This window comes from Papio anubis, chromosome 1 (assembly GCF_008728515.1).
Source record: "Papio anubis isolate 15944 chromosome 1, Panubis1.0, whole genome shotgun sequence".
In the NCBI taxonomy this organism is placed as follows: Eukaryota; Metazoa; Chordata; class Mammalia; order Primates; family Cercopithecidae; genus Papio; species Papio anubis.
This window is the reverse complement of record NC_044976.1, coordinates 154,755,309-154,774,220: the sequence shown is the minus strand read 5'-3', so window position 1 is coordinate 154,774,220 and position 18,912 is coordinate 154,755,309. Positions and strand designations below refer to the sequence as shown.

At 49.0% G+C, this 18,912-nt stretch overlaps 1 protein-coding gene across 1 annotated transcript; it reads right to left on the bottom strand.

Annotated features, from left to right (window-relative positions):
• Window positions 1-635: 635 nt before the first annotated feature.
• On the bottom strand, window positions 636-18,578 carry PIGR (polymeric immunoglobulin receptor). The gene is made up of 11 exons (XM_003893189.4): window positions 18,431-18,578; window positions 12,623-12,718; window positions 11,282-11,626; window positions 9,242-9,898; window positions 7,628-7,960; window positions 6,549-6,875; window positions 5,093-5,273; window positions 4,557-4,678; window positions 3,768-3,899; window positions 3,594-3,652; window positions 636-2,511 (listed from the first exon to the last, which is right to left on the bottom strand). Exons 2-11 carry the CDS (start codon window positions 12,663-12,665, stop codon window positions 2,416-2,418), a joined length of 2,295 nt encoding a protein of 764 aa, XP_003893238.1. The 5' UTR covers window positions 12,666-12,718; window positions 18,431-18,578; the 3' UTR covers window positions 636-2,415.
• Between the last annotated feature and the right edge of the window lie 334 nt (window positions 18,579-18,912).

Below are 18,912 nucleotides of genomic sequence, written 5' to 3'. Positions count from 1 at the left end.
GCATTATGTTTAAGGCCTGGGTAGAGGCAAAGGTTCACATCAGGCAGGATGGCAGACTGGGGAGAACTTTCTTGCAGAGAGAACTCTCCACACACAGAAGCCCTGTGGAAGAGTCTAGGGATGAGATGGGGGAGCTAGCTGCCAACAGACAGCTTGGGCAGTCCTTATAGGATATGACATGGTTTAGCACCAGAACTTAGGAATGATCTTGACAGACAAGGGGGTCCCGGGGTGCCTAAAAGCGGGACCAAAGCAAAAGGCAGCCAGATGCAGTGGCTCATGTATGTGATCCCAGAACTTTGGGAGGCAGAGGTGGGAGGATCAATTGAGCCCATGAATTCAAGACCTGCATTGGCAACATAGCGAAATTCTGTCTCTACAAAAAAAATACAAAAAGTTAGCCAGTGTGGTGGTGGATGCCTGCAGTCCCAGCTACTCTGGAGGCTGAGGTGGGAGGATCACTTGAAACCAGGAGGTAGAGGCTGCAGTGAGCCGTGATTGCACCACTGCACTCCAGCCTGGGCAACAGAGTGCCCTGTCTTAAAAAAGAAAAAGAAAAAGAAAAAGAAAAGAAAGCCATGAAAGGGCTGTCTGGGAGACAGAAGGTATTGGGGACAAATACAGTCTGAGCCTCATTGGTGGCAATCACAGTCTTTAATTATTAATTGTCATATTTCTGATTTGTTAGCAGGTGCCAGCTTGTAGGCTGGTTGAAGTACAGAACTCAGAGGGAAAAAGAAATTAATGTTAGTTTTCTGGAGAGCAGCCCCTCTCTGACACCATCAAACACTTCTTTGTTTCCCTTCAACTTGGAACTCTTCAAACACCAGGGGTTGTGAGGGTTTGGCCATTCTTTTATCTTAGGTCCATGTGAGTGACAGAAATGGTGGGGCCTGGGAAAGATATCCCTCCTTTACATTTTCTCTTCTCCCTCCTCCTCCTTACAGAGGGGCAGGGGCTCTTGTAGAGAGATCCCTGGCCCAGGAGAGAAGACGCCAAATCTAGTTTATCTCACTGGCGGCCTTTGAGAAAAATGCTTCAGGGCCGGGCGCAGTGGTTCATGCCTGTAATCACAGCCCTTTGAGAGGCTAAAGTGGGCGGATCACTTGAGGCCAGGAGTTCGAGACCAGTCTGGTCAACATGGTGAAACCCTGTCTCTTAAAAAAAAAAAAAAAAAAAAAAAAGCCAGGCGTGGTGGCCCACATCTGTAGTCCCAGCTACTTGGGAGACTGAGGCACGAGAATCGCTTGAACCTGGAAGGCAGAGGTTTCAGTGAGCCGAGATTGTGTCACTGCATTCCAGTCTGGGTGACACAGTGAGGCTATGTCTTAAAAAAAAAGAAAAGAAAAAAAGAGGCCAGGCATGGTGGCTAACGGCTGTAATCCCAGCACTCTGGGAGACCGAGGCGGGCAGATCACGAGGTCAGGAGATCGAGACCATCCTGGCTAACACAGTGAAACGCTGTCTCTACTAAAAATATAAAAAATTAGCCAGGCGTGGTGGTGGGTGCCTGTAGTCCCAACTACTTGGAAGGCTGAGGCAGGAGAATGGTGTCAACCCGAGAGGCGGAGGTTGCAGTGAGCTGAGACCGTGCCACTGCACTCTAGCCTGGGCGACAGAGCGAAACTACATCTCAAAAAAAAAAAAAAAAGAAAGAAAGAAAGAAAAATGCTTCACTCTTCCAAACCCTAATTTTCTCATGTGTGAAATGGTAAGAATGTGGGTTTATAATTACCTGTATGTGCGCTCATCATACATGACCCCTGAGGCTTTAGGACTCGAGAAATTTTATGACCTCTCCCAACAGGGGCAGAGGTGAGCACACCTGGTGAAAAGTTAAGACTCAGTGAGTATAAATACGCCAAGAGGAGCTGTGGCTTCTTTCACTGGTGTCCTCAGAAAGGCTGTGAGCGGTGTTGGTGGCATACCTGTCACAGCATCTAGCAGAGCACCTGAATTCTAGTATGTATTCAAATACGTCTTTTGATGGAAGGAAAGAAGAAGAGAGAGAGGACGGGAGGGAGGGATGGAGTGGAGGGAAACTTCCGTTGACATCCCATGATAAGGGTGCAGAGGGGCATTACACGTCTGTCCTTTCTGCAATCAGCTCTCCCACCCCTGTCCCTCTTCCTTCAAGGGACCCGTGAGGACTTCTATTCTACTCCATACCTGAGGTTCTCTCAACAGAAAGAAGTTGCAAGTGGGACCTCCTCATGCCACCCTCATCCCCAATAGGAACAATTAGGCCAGGCTTCGATGTCACTGAGTAGGGGACCAGCACACCTCTGAGGACAGTAAGAAAAACCTAGGCAGGTGTTAGAGCAGGCAATGGGGTCCCCAGGAGCTGAGGGCCCCAGGATCGACATGATTCTGAAGGTGATTGTCATGGGTGCAGGAGGCAGGTGGCGACACCATCTAGGCTTCCTGGGGGCCTTCCTGAGCCTCGGTGGCCATAGTGCTGGACTGGAGCAGGAAGTCTTTGTAGGCCATCTCGGCTTCCTCCTTGGATGACTAAGGCACAAGAGGAGAAGTGTCAGTGTGGGGGGCACTGGCTCAGTGGGTGGAGTCGGGGGAGGGGAAGTACTCAATGTCCTGAATTCATGATCTTGGTCCAAGCAACACAAGCCTGTGGGGCCCACTGTTCTCATCCCAGCCCCCATGTTCACCAAACAGGACGCATTTTGAGAAATGGAAAGTTGCAGCCTCTAAAAATATCTCCTTCTGTCTCACTACCTCCTTCTGACACGTGGAGTGGAACCACCTCTGTTGCCCGGGCCTGTCCCCGGAAGCTGCCCACACAGTCCACGGGCAAGGTGGCCTAGGCTGGGGTCAACCACGGTGGTGTATGTTTTTCTTTCTCTACCAGCCCAGAGAGGTAGCTTTTTGGCACCACAGAGTTAAAGGGGAAGGCTGTCTCCAGGAATAACTTGTTCTAACTTTGCTAAATGCCAGAGATGTTTCAAGAAAAAGTAGATATGATAAAAACAACCACAACAACAAAAACTATCACCTCGGGATTAGAGGCACGAGATGTTATTTTTCAGGGTCCCCTGAGTCCTAGGGAAGATTGCGGGGATGGTATATGGCACCCAAAGGCAGGAGTTGCCTCTACTGGGGCTTCAAGAGAAGTGAGCAGGGGCTTCTAGCCTCAAACTGCCCACAGCGAGCAAATGTCTCCTAGGACCAGGCAAAAAGCTGGTCCTGAGCAAACCCTTAAGGGAGGATGGGTGGCCTAAGGTCTTTGGATCCCCCAACCCAGGAAGAGCATCCATTTAATCACCAGGATTTGGCATTGGAGCTTCCCATCTTTTATGTACCTGCTTTTCTCATCTCCCGGCCTGCCTCCCTCTTGCCATTTTACAGCCTAATCATATAGCTCACCTCCTTCCTGGGTCTTATCCACATCAGCATTCCACCACCAGTAAGATACAGTTCTTCCTCAAAAAGTCCTGAGGACTCCTAAGGACTATTTATACCATCCTCCCTATTTTGGGATCAGCCCCCATATTAAGGTAGTTCTTCCTGAAGTCTAACTGCAGCCCCTCGTGCTGCATTTCCTTGGCACATAGTGGGGCTTCCTTCTTCCTCCTCACCCTTTTTGCCTTCTTGGGTTCTTTGGTCTCCGTGGTGCTCTCAGGGGTGGCAACAAACTCTGTGTGAAGAAAGAGGGTAGGTGAGCCCTTACTAGCCTCCTTTTCCCAACCCAGATGTGGGGCCAATTCTTGCTCTCCCTAGGGGCTGTGCATTCCCTTGAGTGAGGGTCATACCATCTTTTCCTCCGAGGGATGTCTCCTGAGTGATCGAAGAGGCTCCCATGTTGTCATTGGCTCCAAATTCCCTGGAGTTCTCGAAGTCTGACATGCTAATGTCTGTCCTGTAGCTTCTGATTGAAACTCGATCTGTCCAGGAGGAAGAGGAGTTGGTGTAGGGACAGGGGCTGGGACCTAGAAGGCCAGTCTGGGCTGCTTGTCTCTAGGCAGATCCACTGTAGCCCTGCAGGACAGCTGAGGTGGTGCACCTCTGACTATGACCCAGGGGGATGGAAATGATCCAAGTCTCCTCCCCAGTCCCTTTTCCTGGGTAATCAGGATTTGGTAATCCCTGATCTTTGTTTGTCACTCTGGGATCTTTCAATGAACAATATCTCCTTTGGTCCTCACATCAGTTCTGTGAGGTAGTGATTATCATCCTTGTCTTGAGCCATGAGGAAACTGAGGCATAGCATAAGGATGGCCCAATGTCACACAGCTCATTAGTTATCCAATTAGTCCAAGCCCAGGGTCTCCTGAAACCCAGTCTTCTCTTCCTGGCAGCCCTGCCTCTGAACCTAGACCCTGGGTAATTGCAGATGATTTTCCAGAGTTAGTATTTGGACAGCAGCTCCGAATTTAAGTTTCGAGTATGTGTGGGTTTATCCTTCCCCATCCTGCTTTCTCAGGATCCTTTGTTTTAGCCCGTGAAAAAGGAGAGACAATGGCAGCTTCCTCTATGGGTAGATGATTCAGGACTGAGGGCTCGGGTTGGAGGTGGAGGCAGGGAGTATCCCAGGGACTCACCGACGTTCTTCCTGTGCCGGGCTCTGGCCACCCCCACAACCACGGCTCCCAGTGCCAGCACCAGGCCCAGGGGCACCAGAGTGGAGACCAGCGCTTTGGAGCTCCCACCTTGTTCCTCAGAGCTGGAAGAAGGCTTAAGTTAGTTCATCCCTGGAAAGGAGATCTGGGGGCCCGAGGATGTGCTGCCAGGGTTGACTCGGCTACTTTGTCCTCCCAGGTTAGCCACCCCATCCTGCTGATGCAGCTCCCTAGCTCTGTTCTTCTAAGAAGCCTTCCCAGACTGGCAAAGGCAAGCACTGGGCCTTGTTGCATCCCAGGCCCGGAAGACTGAACTGACTTGTAAACACCTCCCCAGCCGTGGAAGAAGGGCAGAGGGTACCATGGGACCCTCCCACTTATTGTATAAGCAAGGTAGTAAGGGCTGCCCCAGTGCTCAAGAGACAGACAGGCTTTCCTCCTTGGACCTGGTGGCCCAGCCTCAGGTGCCCAGCTCTGGGGTGTTCTCCGAGTGGGGAGCCTTGAATCCTTTTCCTCACCTGCTGGAATCCACAGATGCTCTGCTCCCACCAGCTTGATCTCCCGTATCTGCCACGACCTTTTCCTCTGCAAAAAGCCTAGGATTCTGAATGGCTTTGTTCTCAATCTCCCGGACACCAGAGTCTAGCACCTTCTCATCAGGAGCAGCGTCTGCCTTCGCTGGGCTGACATCGCGGGACCCTGCCGCAGGGAAGAGTGGGGCCTGGGTTGTAGTTTTTTCTCTATGCTCTTACTCCTCGAGGTGAAGGAGTCTGGGGAGACTTCATGAGGAATCACAGGGTCAGGGTTCAAGCTCAAGGCTGTTGGGGTAGGACCCAGGATGGCATTAGAAACAGAGCTGTGATGGCCTTCTTCAGCTGTCACAGATGATCTCTGCCCCATTACTACCAAACGTATGGTGGGGACCTTCAAGCCTTCGTGTCATAGATCAGCTGTGCATAAAGGCTGACCTATCATTAAGGCTGACCCATCACTTAGGCTGGGGAGATTTTCAAGGCTCTGAGACGCTGGCCCCAGGCTTCCCGACTGCCCAACTGGGTGCGATAGTGCTGCCCCCTGGAGGTAGCCTGGCAAAGGGCCCCTCAGTGAGTCCCAACGGCAGGGTCCAGACACAATAGGATTTCTTGAGGGACTACGAAATACCCTTATTAGGGCTGAAACATTTCATGTGAAATTTTAAAAGAGGACTTGCAATGCAAATTTACTAGATGTTTCCTAATTTTCTTGATCAGACCTTGTAAACGAAGGTACCCGGCCCTCTTTTGAGGGCAAGCTTTGGCAGGGGGAAGGGAGATGAACATATTGTATATGACAGTGATGTATGCATATTATTCTTCTATACAGAGAAGAATATTTCCAGATAGAGAAGAGACTTCAATCTTGGTTGAGGTGGCAACTATGGGACTTGTCTTTTTTTTTTTTTTTGAAATGGAATCTAGCTCTGTTGTCCAGGCTAGAGTGCGGTGGCACCATCTCATTCACTGCAACCCCTACTTCCTGGGTTCAAGCAATTCTCATGCCTCAGCTACCCAGATAGCTGGGATTACACCACCATGCTCAGCTAATTTTTGTATTTTTAGTTGAGACGAGTTTTCTCCATGTTGGCCAGGCTGGTGTTGAACTCCTGGCCTCAAGTGATCTGCCTACCTTGGCCTCCCAAAGTGCTGGGATTACAGGTGTGAGCCACCACATTCAGCTGGGAGTTGTCTTAATGCCGAGGTTAAATTGCAAACCCACTATTTTTATTTAGTTGGTATGTTTATTTGAGATGTCCCTTTTGAAAGGCTTAATGAGGCTATACAGGACCTAAATGTCCCCTCCCTTCCCCCCCTCCACTTTCAGCCTTTTACAGCCAAACATACGGGCCAGCACTGATTGAGAAGCTCTTAGGCAGGGGCCTTCAGGAAGTCCTGCCTCTGGGTCTGAGGGGTGCAGGCCCTGCCCTTGGAGACTCACCTGCTACCTTCTTCTCTTCAACTGCCACATAGACAGCTGCAGTCTCTCCATAGAAGTGGCCCTGCTTCACTCCACACCAGTACCAGCCCTCGTCTGCCCTGGTCACTGGGTTCAGGGTCAGGGAGACAAGCCGGCTGTTCTCGTCACAGTTCACGAAGGCCTCGCTGGGGCCTTCGTCTTGGCTGGGCAGGGTCTGGCAGCCTGTGTTACTCCACTTGCACCAGTATTTCTCATACGAGGAGAATTTGCATGGGAAGTGGCAGGGGATGTTGAGAGTCTCTCCCAGCACAGCCGTGACATTCCCTGGTACCTTGAGGTTTGGTTCTCCTGGAGGAGGGAGGGAGGTAGAAATAAGCACAGAAGTTGGTACTTGGAGATGCTGCAGGAAAGTGACTCTGGTGTCACTGCCCACATGTCATATATATGTATGTATGTATGTATCTCAACCTTTTTCCTTTTTTTTTTTTTTGAGACAGGGTCTCTTTCTGTCACCCAGGCTGGAGGGTAGTGGTGCAATCATAGCTCACTGCAGCCTCCGTCTCCTGGGCTCAAGCGATCTTCCTGTCTTGGCCTTCCAAGGTGCTGGGATTACAGGCATGCACCACCATGCTCAGTCTACATTTCCTCTTCGTATAGCATTAGAAATAAGTATGTTATTCTGACTACGTAAGAAATGTAATTGTGTGCCTAGGTAATAATTATTATTGATGAGCACCATGATCAATCCAGAGTCTACCATAACCCATAGATCTTTGCACATGGACTTCAGTTTGCTTTCCTCACTCTTCCTTCTCTTCTAGACTCCATACAAAGAGGTATCTGCAATCCTCAACTTCAGCTGATGCCTGCACACTGCGAAAGAGGCCCATGTTCTTGATAGTAGGAGGTACCATGTATGGTAATTCAGAGTGTAGGGTGGGTGTTACAGATATGAAAATGTGACCTCTGAATAGGTGGGCTCCCTCCTGAGGTCTGGCCCATCAGGGTGGAGGTGGGTGAAAAAGGAGGAAGAGTGGCTGGGGATGCTGCTGCTGGCTGGAGAGGTCTTAGAGCTTTCTCCCTTCCTGTTCAACTCTTACCTTCGATAATCTTGAGCTCCACGGTGGTCCTCCAGCGAGTATCGCCGTTGGTCAGACACCAGTAGAAGCCGGCGTCCTGGGTGGTGAGCTGGTTGAGGATGACAGTGAAGGTGCCATTGCCTGGCTCCTGGAGCAGGGAGAGGCGGCCCTCATACTGCTCCTGAACCAGCCCCTGGCTCTCCACCAGCAGGGGGCAGCGGCCATTCTGGGCCCCTTCCCAGAGACACCAGTACTTGAGGCTTTTGCTTTCCTTAGGGTTGTAGGGGCAGAGCACCGCCACAGAGCCTCCTGCCACCCCCTTCACCACAGTAGGGCTGCGGGGAATCGTGGACTCTGAAAGCACAGACAGAGATGGGATGGGAGGATGGCCACGCAGGAAGAATCTTGTGTGGCCTGAGAAGCCTTCTTCCTGGGATCTCAGCCAGGATAGGGAGTGAAGTTTACATGCATCACCTTACCCTCCTCAGAAAATGAAAAGGAACTTTCCTAATGTCACAGAGCCTGCAGCTGGAGCCACCAGGGCCAGACTCCGGGGACATGGAGTCTCCCCGTCAACCTGGGCATGTTGTTCTTTTCCTCCACATTATTCTGAGCAGAGAATGGAAGGAGTTGAAGGAGAGATTATCAGCTCTTCTTCTTTGGCTTCTTACAAACTCTCCCTCTGTATAAGGTTTTGTCTGTTTTATACACTAACAAGGGTATTCCACAAAAGTGGCCAAATGGGATTATGTCCAAATCAAGAAAATATATTTAGAAAGGTATTATGTAAAATATAAAGTATGTAGCAAAGGTGAGCTTAATTGTTGGGGCCCCAAGGAGCATCTCAAAGACGATAGCCATTGTCCAGGCAGCTAAAGCCGAGGTCCAGAGAGAACCAGGTGACCAAAGATGCAGGGGGTCCTGGTGAGGACCCTAAGCTGGACATGAACATGGCGTGCAGGGAACATAAGCCCCTTTAAAAAAAAAAAAGTCACAAGCACAGATACTTGGAACTGCAAGTATGGGTTTGCTGCTTCTCGCGAGGGCAACTCTATGCAGGGTGCTCTGGGGTGAGATGGAGCTGGGATTTAATTCTTTCACTATGCTGATGGCTCACTAGAGTAGGGCTGAGTGGGCCAGATGGTGCTGAAATTCACAAATAACCCTACAAAATGTGGGAGTGAAACATTTAGAAGCTGGGGCACTCCTGGGAACGCATTGATACCAAGATTAGCCAATCCTTTTTCCATCTGAATGTGAGGGATGAGGCACCCCTCTTGTTCAGGGGTCAGGGGAGGGGACAGAGGACCCCTGCAGAGCCTGCCACAGCCCTGAAACACAGTCTGTAAGTCCTGCCTCAATCAAGAGCTTTACTCACCTCTTACTTGTTAAGCAGGGACAGCCATCAAAAGGACTTTAATAACAGAAGAGTAATTAGGAGCTGCCACCAGGCAGAGGCTGCTTTTTCTGGCTGTCCTGTGCAGCAGCCCACACAGCCTCCACTTTGGGGCTGGTCAGTGAGTGGATGCTATTGGCTGATTGATGACTATTGATAAATAGACTCAGAGGGAGCTGAGCTTGGCTCTCACCTGCAAGACTGCCCCACCTCCTCCCTCTCCTTGTCTAGGGTCTTACCCTCATTGACGAAGAGTTGCCAGGCCTGGATGGGCCAGCCTTCCTGTAGCTGACCATCCGAGTGAGCTCCACACAGGTAGCGCCCTTCATCCTCCTTCCTCAGGCCCGTGATCACCACACTGAATGAGCCATCCTTGTCCTGGGGGTTGAGCAGGATCCTGCCCTCAAAGGCTGAGTCCCTCTTGCCCAGTGTGTTGATGACCACGTCACAGGTTTCCCTACTGTTCACTCGGCACAGAAATTTGGCCACATTTGCCACCTCAAGGCCCAGGGCACAGTGGAAGGTCACTGAGCCCCTCAGGTCTTCATAAACCAGTTCGGGCTCGGGCTCTAGCACTTGGAGGTCAGCATTCTTCTCATCATGATTGGAACCATCCCCGGCCTGGCAGAGATACAGTCCATGATCGCTGAGCCTGAGTCGGTTGATGACAACGGTGAAAATTAACTGGCCAGTACCTGGAATACGAAGGCGTATTCTGTCCTTATAGTTGGGATTCACATAATTTCTGGAGTCAATGACCAGCACAGAGGTCTGGCCTATCTTCTTGTACAAGGCCTTCGTCTTCGGAGCATTCTCAGTCTTGAAAGGGCATTTGATGGTCACCGTTCTGCCCACGTCCACTGTGTAGACTTCAGTGTCATTTGGGAGCTCAGGACCTGCAGGATGAGGGGTGCAGGGTAGGGGGTGGGCAAACTGTGATTCTACTTTCTTGCAACATAGGACTATTTGCTATTCCTAATTAGGGTGTGGGTGGACTTATAACCTGGAATGCCCTCCTTCCCAGAGGAACTCTGTCAGAATATGTCTTCCAAGGCCCAGCTTGACAGCCGTCTCCTCCATGAAACCTTCCCCAAGCTGACACTAATCTCTCCCTGCCCTATGCTTTCTTGATACATCTGCATCGCTTATTACATCCAATCTGGTGTATGGTTAATTATGTTCTCCATGGACTGGAAGTACCTTGAAGGCAGGAGCATGTTTTTCTCATGTTTGACCCCTCTGCTGTGACAAGCACAATGCCTCTGCATAGTAGGTAGCCAAATTAATGTGTGTTGAAATGAACAGAACGAATGTAAACGCAGGGTGATGGATTTCAATGCATACAATAGAAGTTTCTAAAAACTACAACAGTGTAAATGTGAAATGGGCTGTCTTGAGGAGCAGTGAGTTTCTGCTAAAGTGCTTAATCAGAGGCTGCATACCCACCATCGGCAAGTTCTTCTAAGCATCTGGACAGGGTAAACTCTAAGCCCTCTTCACCTCTTAAGATTCTGTGGTTTTGAATCTCCATCCCCACCTGAATGACCTCCTCATTTAGTCCACAGACAATAGTATGCATATTCCAAAGGAGCAGAACATGTCTTTGGGAGTCCCCCTGAATTTCTTTCCTCTGTAAGACCTCTCTTTTGAGTTGTCCTTGACTATCTAAAATGGCCTCATTGTTAAACCCTTGTCAGAAAGAGCTTTTCTTTTTTTCTCTTTCTCCAACTAGAATAGGCTTGTTAGCAACCCATCCTTTCAGGATCTTGGTCTTTGGTCAAGAACTAATAATCTAGTTTATCCTGATAATACTGAAAGACTAAGGGTTCCTGGGTTAAAAAATATATATATACATTTTACAAGAAGCCTTTTGGCAGCCCAAACCATGATGGAAAGGTGCATTAATGATAGGAATTTAAGGATCCCTGTAAATCTCTCCCTGCCTTTTCTATCTCCTTAGCCTGATGTCAGATTTCCCTTTCTACCTGTAGCAAACACGAGAAAACTTGTCCTCCTGATACCCTTCTAAGCTGGGGTCTCCAGAAAGTCCAAAATGTTATAGGCCACCAAGTCCTAGAAGGGTTCACTTATCACCCCCAAGTAGGCCCTATCTGTCTCCTCCTCCTGTTCTAAGAAGTCTTTGCCTGGGGAGAGGGGAGCCTTCTGACCCCCGGCCGGGCTACGCATCCTTGTCAGGAAGTTCCTCCTCCAGCCCTCCATGCACCTTAGAGAATTCCCTCTAACATTCCCCCAGAAACCCAAGGAGCCTGGATCCTTACCCTGGCTGACCTCCAGGCTGACATCAAACGACAGGCCTCGGCTGTTGATGCCCAGGCCACACTTGTAGTGCCCGGAGTCATCCCGGCTCAGCTGGGCAATGTTCACCACAAATGTGCCGTTCTCCGGGAAGTTGGTCAGGTTAGCCCTGCCTGCATAGTTGCTGGAGACGTAGCCCTCTGAGGAGACGAGGGTTATGCAGCGGCCACTGGCTCCCTTCCGGCACCAGTACTTCCGGGTGTGCCGGTTGACAGAGGTGGGTGGGTAGTAGCACTTGATGGACACTGAGTTACCTTCCACACTACTCACCTCCTGGGGACCAAATATGGGACTCTTCGTGGAGATGGCTGTGAGTACAGAAGAGAGAGGTTTTCTGAGGCCCTTGGGAGGTACAGCCTGTTCCAGATAATCCACTATGAGGAGATGTGGTTTTCTACCTGACACATAGGTCCTCTGTTGATAATTTATCGTATATTACAGCTGGAAAATTGCTGAGATTAAATAAAGTGACTGTTTTAATCATGATTAAATTCTAATTGTAATTCATTAATGATAACCATTTCAAGGACAAGAGAATGACAAATTTATGATATTCCTTGTTTTTTATTTTATATATATATATTTTTTGAGACAAAGTCTCACTCTGTTGCCCAAGCTGGTATGCAGTGGCACGATCTTGGCTCAGTGCAACCTCCACTTCCCAGGTTCAAGTGATTCTCATGCCTCAGCCTCCTGAGTAGCTGGGACTACAGGGACATGCTGGCAAATTTTGATTTCTATTTAGTAGAGACAAGGTTTCTCCATGTTGGCCAGGCTGGTCTTGAACTACTGACCTCAAGCAGTCCACCCGCTTCAGCCTGCCAAAGTGCTGGCATTACAGCGGTGAGCCAGCATCCAGCCATCCTTTGTTTTTTCAAACAATAACACCACTTTCGTAAGGTGTTACAAGTTTGCACTTGCCATGTGTTATTTCCTTATATTTCTAAAAACACTTTGTAGATGATTTTCTTGTCTTTTTTTTCCCCAGATAAAAATATTGAGAGCCAGGAAGGATAAGTGATTTCCCTCAGATTTCACAGCGGGTTATAGAGATGCTTGGTTGAAGTTAAGGTCTTTGTTATTCTCAAATAAGATCTTTCACAGACCCCTGGCCTTGAGATTAGGAAGTGCCATTCCTGTCCCTGATTTCCAACGCTCACAGACAGGGTCTCTGTATGACTCTTCCTCAAGGGAGTGCCAACTTTGAGAGGGACATCCCTGGGGATGAGTCTGATTTTAGTGTCCCCAGGGAGGTGAACCCTGGAGTCGGGCAGGCTGGAGGGGTAGGGACCTGGCAGACATACCTGGGAAGACCGCCAGCAGGCAGGTGAGCACGAAGAGCAGCATTGCTGGTGTGTCCTGAGCACCGCACCACTCAGGCCGACTTCTCGTGTGCAATGCTGAAAACAATAATCACAAGGAGATGAAGCTCCCCTTGTCTTCCAAGACTGTTGACCTTAGAGTTTCTGTGACATCTGTTTGACTTTGTATCTCCAGCAATTGACATAAATCCTGTTGAATGAATCAGTGCCTCCACCTTTTCTATAACAACTCGAAGTCTTATCATCCTTCAACACTTACATTTCCTTAATAGCTATAAGTAGCTTTTGTCGTCTCAACTAAGCTGCAAGCTCCTTTGGGATAGAGATATTGTGTCATTTGTTCTGTTTCCCTGCCCATGAGACACAGTCCCAGGCACGCTGTAAGATCTCAGGAACAGCTTGCTGGGTGATTGGTTCCTACCAATACGTGGCCCCATCTTTCTGTTTCAGCTGCCCTCCCTACATTCCTGACATTCCTGGGAGGTGAAGCAGGCTGACATATTTCACGGTGTGTTCAGATGAGGAAACTGAGACCCACAGAGGAGCTGTCATGGTTATTAAGGCTGTAAATGTAATTATGATGGTCCTAACCCCACTGATTGCTCCCTCATTCTGTCTCAGGCACTGTGTTGAATAATTTATGTGTATTATCTCATATGGACTTAATATCAACCCTATAAGGTTAGTATTCTTATTCACATTCACATGGGAGGAAATGAAGGCTTAAAGGTTAAGTAGCTTGCTCAAGGGCACACAGAGGTTAAGTGTGTGGGGGTACACAGAATGGGGGTGGGGAATATTTAGGTCCATCTTTGTCTGACTGCAAAGTCCATGTGCTTAACCTCTCCACTGCTGTATGGCACCCCAAATACAAGAGCATGCTTTTACCTTATGCTTATCTGTGTTATTTGTAGAGACCCTGTTGCTTATGAAAGCACTATCATTTACATTATTTCATTTGAGCTTTGTATGTTCCCTTGAAATAAGACAGAGAGGTATAATCACAACCATTTTATGGATAAAACATTGAGATCTTGCGATGTTGAATGATAGGCTTACGTTTTCCCAGCAACTTGGTTATGGAATTGGGGTTTAAAAACTTAGGTGGTAGGGTCTTTGTAATCCTGCCTGGTAAGACCTGGCAGACAAAGATGAAGAATCAAAGATAAGACCACTCAGATGGAGCAGCCCATGTGGACTTTGTCACCACTGTGGACAAAGCCCAGGGCTGAGGAGAGCTGAGGAGAGCTGAGGGTCCCAGGGGCCTGCCTGACAGCAGCTGTCATCAAGGCCCCAACTACAGCGTAGAGGAGGAGAGAGGAGTTCCCACTTTCCCAGAGTTTGACAGACTTTAAACTTTGGAGTTATCTTGACAAAGAGAGTGTTAAATGATCGTAAGTTTGGGCAGTAATGAGTGCCATAAAGATAAGGATGCTGGAAGCAGGAGGAAGCTGGGCATTATCTCCCAGACCTCCCTCACCACCCTGGCCCCTGCTCCTGCTCCCAGACTCCCTTCAGCTTGAGCCAAAGGCAATAGAGTTGTTTATCTTGGTTATTTCTTTGTTGCAGGGGAATTTCCCAGCAAGGAACCTTTTATTTCCTTGTGAATATAAAGGTATTTTGTTTCTACAGTTCTTTGGAAGAGTAAGGGGAGGGAGTGGGAACAGATATGGGTGTCAGATGGCAACGTCGAGGCTCTCTTGAGTCCGGTTAATTGCCCCAGACCTTTCTTACTAGGTCAATGATTAATCCCTGGAGTGGGGCCTTAGCCAAATACCAGTCAGCTCCAACGTGAAAGCAATCAGGGGACGTTGGCTGGGGTGTCATCACCTGCGTAAGCACTGCAAGCTGCCATGGGAGATGCTCCCAGGTGGGAGAAGCTTTCAGGAGGCCAGGAAGTCTCGGCAACAGTTGGGATGGGCTGGCTGCAAAGACCTGAGAGATCTACCATTTGCTACTTGTGCTGGCACAGGGTGGGTGCTGGCATAGGTGGAAGGACAAAATGCTGCCTGCTTTTAAGAACCCACACCAGCAGCAGTTGTCCTTGCTTCTTGTTCCTGTCCTCACCTCTAGATAAGCAACTGCCTAATATTTGTGGGAGACAGGAGCGGTCTTCCTATAAGCTGAGCAGCCCTCTTCTGGACTTGGCCTGGGTTGCAGAGAGTCAGATGCCAGCTTCTCCAAGGTGAAGACCCTGACCGCTGTCCCAGACTTCTCATTTTGTGACATGTTTGGGTGACTGTGCATGTTCGTGTGGAGAGGGGACATGTGCGTGCACCCATTACCCTCTGCATGGTCTCAAGCCAGGGATGAGAGCATCAGGCATGCACAGGCAGGTCAGGCAGATGGCAACATCGGCGGGATGCACACAGTCCAGTCCTAGACGGGATGATTGGCAGGAGAGGATACCCCTGCTCGGAACAGGAGCTCTTCTTTGCCCAAAGCTAAAACTTGAAGCACAATTTCTCTAGTAACAGTTGGAAGGATCCCAAGCTTTCAGAATCATTAGAGACCCCTTCCTCTCAAAACCAGAGACTTTCTTCCAAACCTGGGGGATTCAAATCTCAGGGAGACCCACCCCACTGGGTGGCTGGGGCTGGATTTAAAGGATTTGCTTAAGGAAGGAAGAAAAAGAACATAATGTTGGGCACTCGCTATGTGCCAAATGCTTTGCTAGGTTCTTTTCTTGTATGACTTCATCCATCAGCACAACAACCCAAGAAGCAGATGTTGTTATCCTCATGACACAGGTCAGAAATCTAAGGGTTGTAGGGATTCTTGACCCCAAGACTCACAGCAGAATCCGAATTTGAGGTCACTACCCCCATTATCACGCTTTAAATGAGCAGAGGGGCCTTCTTTATTGAGTTTTATGTATATGACATTATATCATGCATGAGGGCACGTTTTCTGGTCCTTAAACTAGCAGTTGTTTTTTCACTGCTGAGGCTAGGATGTGCTAGATCATTTTCAGTTTACTAAGTTAGTGTCCCAACATATTTGTAATATATGGCCCCACAATTGTGGATTGGGGCAGGAGTGTAAGCTGTGCTGAAGAATAGTTTTTCTTTTTATAAAATGTATTTAACAAGCTCCTATTCGGTTAAAGTGACTGCACGTCAGCTCTCATTGTGTGGAGTCCAAACCTTTGTCCATCTAATCTCAGGTTTCCCTCTTTTTCAGAGGAAGAAAGGTCTCCTGGACTTGATATGAGGGTAGAAGTCTGCTTGCTGGGCATCGTTTGAAGATAGAGAGTGAGCTACTTAGGTTGGACCCATGTGGATAAGAGAGGAGACAAGCACTATGGGCTAGGCTAGAAGAACGTACACTGAGTCCTTTCCAGGTGCTTTACATGTGTTAATGTGTTTCATTTTTACAGCCACCCTAGGCGATAGGACAAAATGGGCAACCCCATTTCATGAGTGAGATAATTGAGGCACAGAGAGGTGAGATATTTGCCCAAGGTTGCACAGTTGGTAAGTGACTTAGATGGGATTCTGGATCAAGAGCATAGGCCCTTAGCCACTCTGCTCTACCTCTGAGGGTCTTGCTGTTGAGAGGAAGCAGTGGGAGAGGAAGGAGCAGGATATCCAATCTTAGAGAAGAGAATTTGTTCAGTTCTTTCCTCTCTGCCTTTCACAGAAAAGGCAGTGCTTATAAAGAGATACCTGGGGCCGGGCGTGGTGGCTCACGCCTGTAATCCCAGCACTTTGGGAGGCCGAGGTAGGGGGATCACGAGGTCAGGAGTTCAAGACCAGCCTGGCCAACATGGTAAAACCCTGTCTCTACTAAAAGTGTAAAAATTAGCTGGGTGTGGTGGCACGGGTCTGTAATCCCAGCTACTCAGGAGGCTGAGGCAGGAGAATCGCTTGAACCCAGGAGGTGGAGGCTGCAGTGAGCTGAGATCATGCCGCTGCATTCCAGCCTGGGTGACAGAGCAAGACTCCAAAAAATTAAAAAATGAAGAGACACCTGGACCCAGGGGTAGGTGCCAACAGAGAAATTTCTTCCTGGAAAATATTAGCTGCTATTTATTTAGCACCTGCCACATGTAGGATATGTTACATAACCATGTATATAACCAGGCATGTTGACGCCAAAGCCTCTTTCCACTCCACCATACCGTGTCGATGCCTGTGGCATTGGGACCCCAGCCCCAGCCCCTCCAGAGAAAGGGAAGACATAGACGAAGGTCTCTGCTGAGCACAGTGCATAGGTATTTTTTTTTTAAGTTGGATAGTTTGCTTTGTAGGTGACATCAAAATGTCCTCATGACCATATCAAAATGGCTGTACCAAAACCTCACTGTTCAAACTTGCTGGTGACTTTACACCACTCGCATAGACTCATGCTGTCTTGTTTTCCTCAACTAGGGAATGGTATCACAAAACCAGCCCTGCCTACCTCCTCGTTTGTATCAGGGGAGAATGAGATGAAGCTGTGAAAGCCCAGGGCAAGTGGGTTTACTAAATGGAAGCCTGTGTGACCCCACTTTTTATCAACTAAAGCCACAGAGGTCTAGAGGCGCTAGGAGATAGGCAGAGAGAGTTGCTTTCCTGACTCCTGGCTCAGTCAGTGTTCTTTCTGTTACATTAGCACATCCAGGGGCAGAGAGAAGGATGGAGAGAGAATTCCAGATCTGGCTCTGGGAAGACCTACATCCAGCCACCAGACCCCTAAACCCCTGAAAGTGGCATCTCCTCTCCAGATGTTAAGGGATCTATAATTCTCCTAGTGAAGGGGGAAAGTGATGGCACAAAATAGGAGCAGCTTCAATGGCCCCAGGCACCGTGGCAGTTGCACAAAGGGAACTGGGGGTCAGGGACAGAGCTTAACCAGCTGCTGCCCTTGTGCCGGACGGTCTCACTGCTGGCTTGGGATGCTGTCAGGATGGGCAAAGGGAGGGGAGCCCATGTCTGAGATCTGCTGGCTGCAGAGCCAGGAGGAGCAGCAGGAGTTGAGTATGCTGCCTGTGGGGCTCAGCCCTACCTCACTCAGTGACCCCGTGAGGACCTCATTTTTTCTACCTCTAGGAAGGGCAGGATGATGCGATGACACACACTTATGTCTCCCATGGCAGGAATCTGCTAGAGCAAAGCGAGGTGGAATTGGAAAGGATTTCAGGGGTTCTTGGAAGCCCAGTAAAAGGAGCTGAACATGCCTTTGCCAGAAAGCCACAAGCGGGAAACCTCAAAGACTGGAAGAGGACTTGCTAGGTGCCATACTTTATGCGCATTATCTAATCCTAGGTCTGTCTGGTGTTCAATACATCCTTGATTAATTAAACTAATCTGAAAAATATGAAACAATTCCTATTTCATTCTAGAGGTGACAAAGCTGTTTCACACGTATTTTCTCATTTGAACCCACATTGACCCTGAATGATAGGTGTTATTTCTGTCTTTGTTTTATAGATTAAGAAATTGAGGATCAGAGAGGTTCGGTGGCTTGCCTAAGGCCACACAGTTAATCAACTGTGAGGAGTTAGGAAATCCAGGTGCAGACCAAGCTGAAAGAGTGCAGCTACATATGCTGACCACAGCGGTCCCTTCCCACTTGCTGATATTTATCAGAAAAGAATGGGGGGCTTCCACACACTTGTATCCCTACTCATCCCACTGGGATATGCATGCTTACTTCCCAACCACACATAGTCACAGTCTGCCTCCTTGTCCTCACCCCACTATCTGGGAGACTGGGAGTTGGGAATGGAGGGGGTTGCCTGAGCCATCGTCCCGAGCCCTTTCCAGATAGCATCCCATCTGGGGATCCCAGAGGAGTAACACTTACTTTTAGCCACTTCCTTCTCTCCCGTTGATCTGATTTCAGGGACACAGCCTGCTGGCCAGTTGGTAACCCCTGCCTCTCTAGGAGCTACTGGCAGGGCACTGGACGCTGCTGCCAAAACTGAAACTCTGCTCAGTGTTTGACCCACACCTGGGCTCTTAAAGGGCCACTCTCCCACAGGCACCGTGGCCAGCCAGGGTCACGTGACTTTCACAGATCCCTTGCTTTCCTTTCATTTTAGCTTCCCTGGCTGGCTCCATTTGGTTTCCTTTGACCTTGGGGAGACTCTATTACTTGGGAATCCTCCATCATTGCAGCTTCAGGATGAGGGACAGAATGTCAAGTGTGAAGATGCTGTTCTGTCACTTTCTAGCTGCAAGACCTTAGGCAAGTCACCTTCCTATTTCTTTTCATCTGGAAAAGAGGGATAGTAATACCAAATCTACAGGTAGAGGGTATAGCCAGATATTAGCTGCAAAAAACTC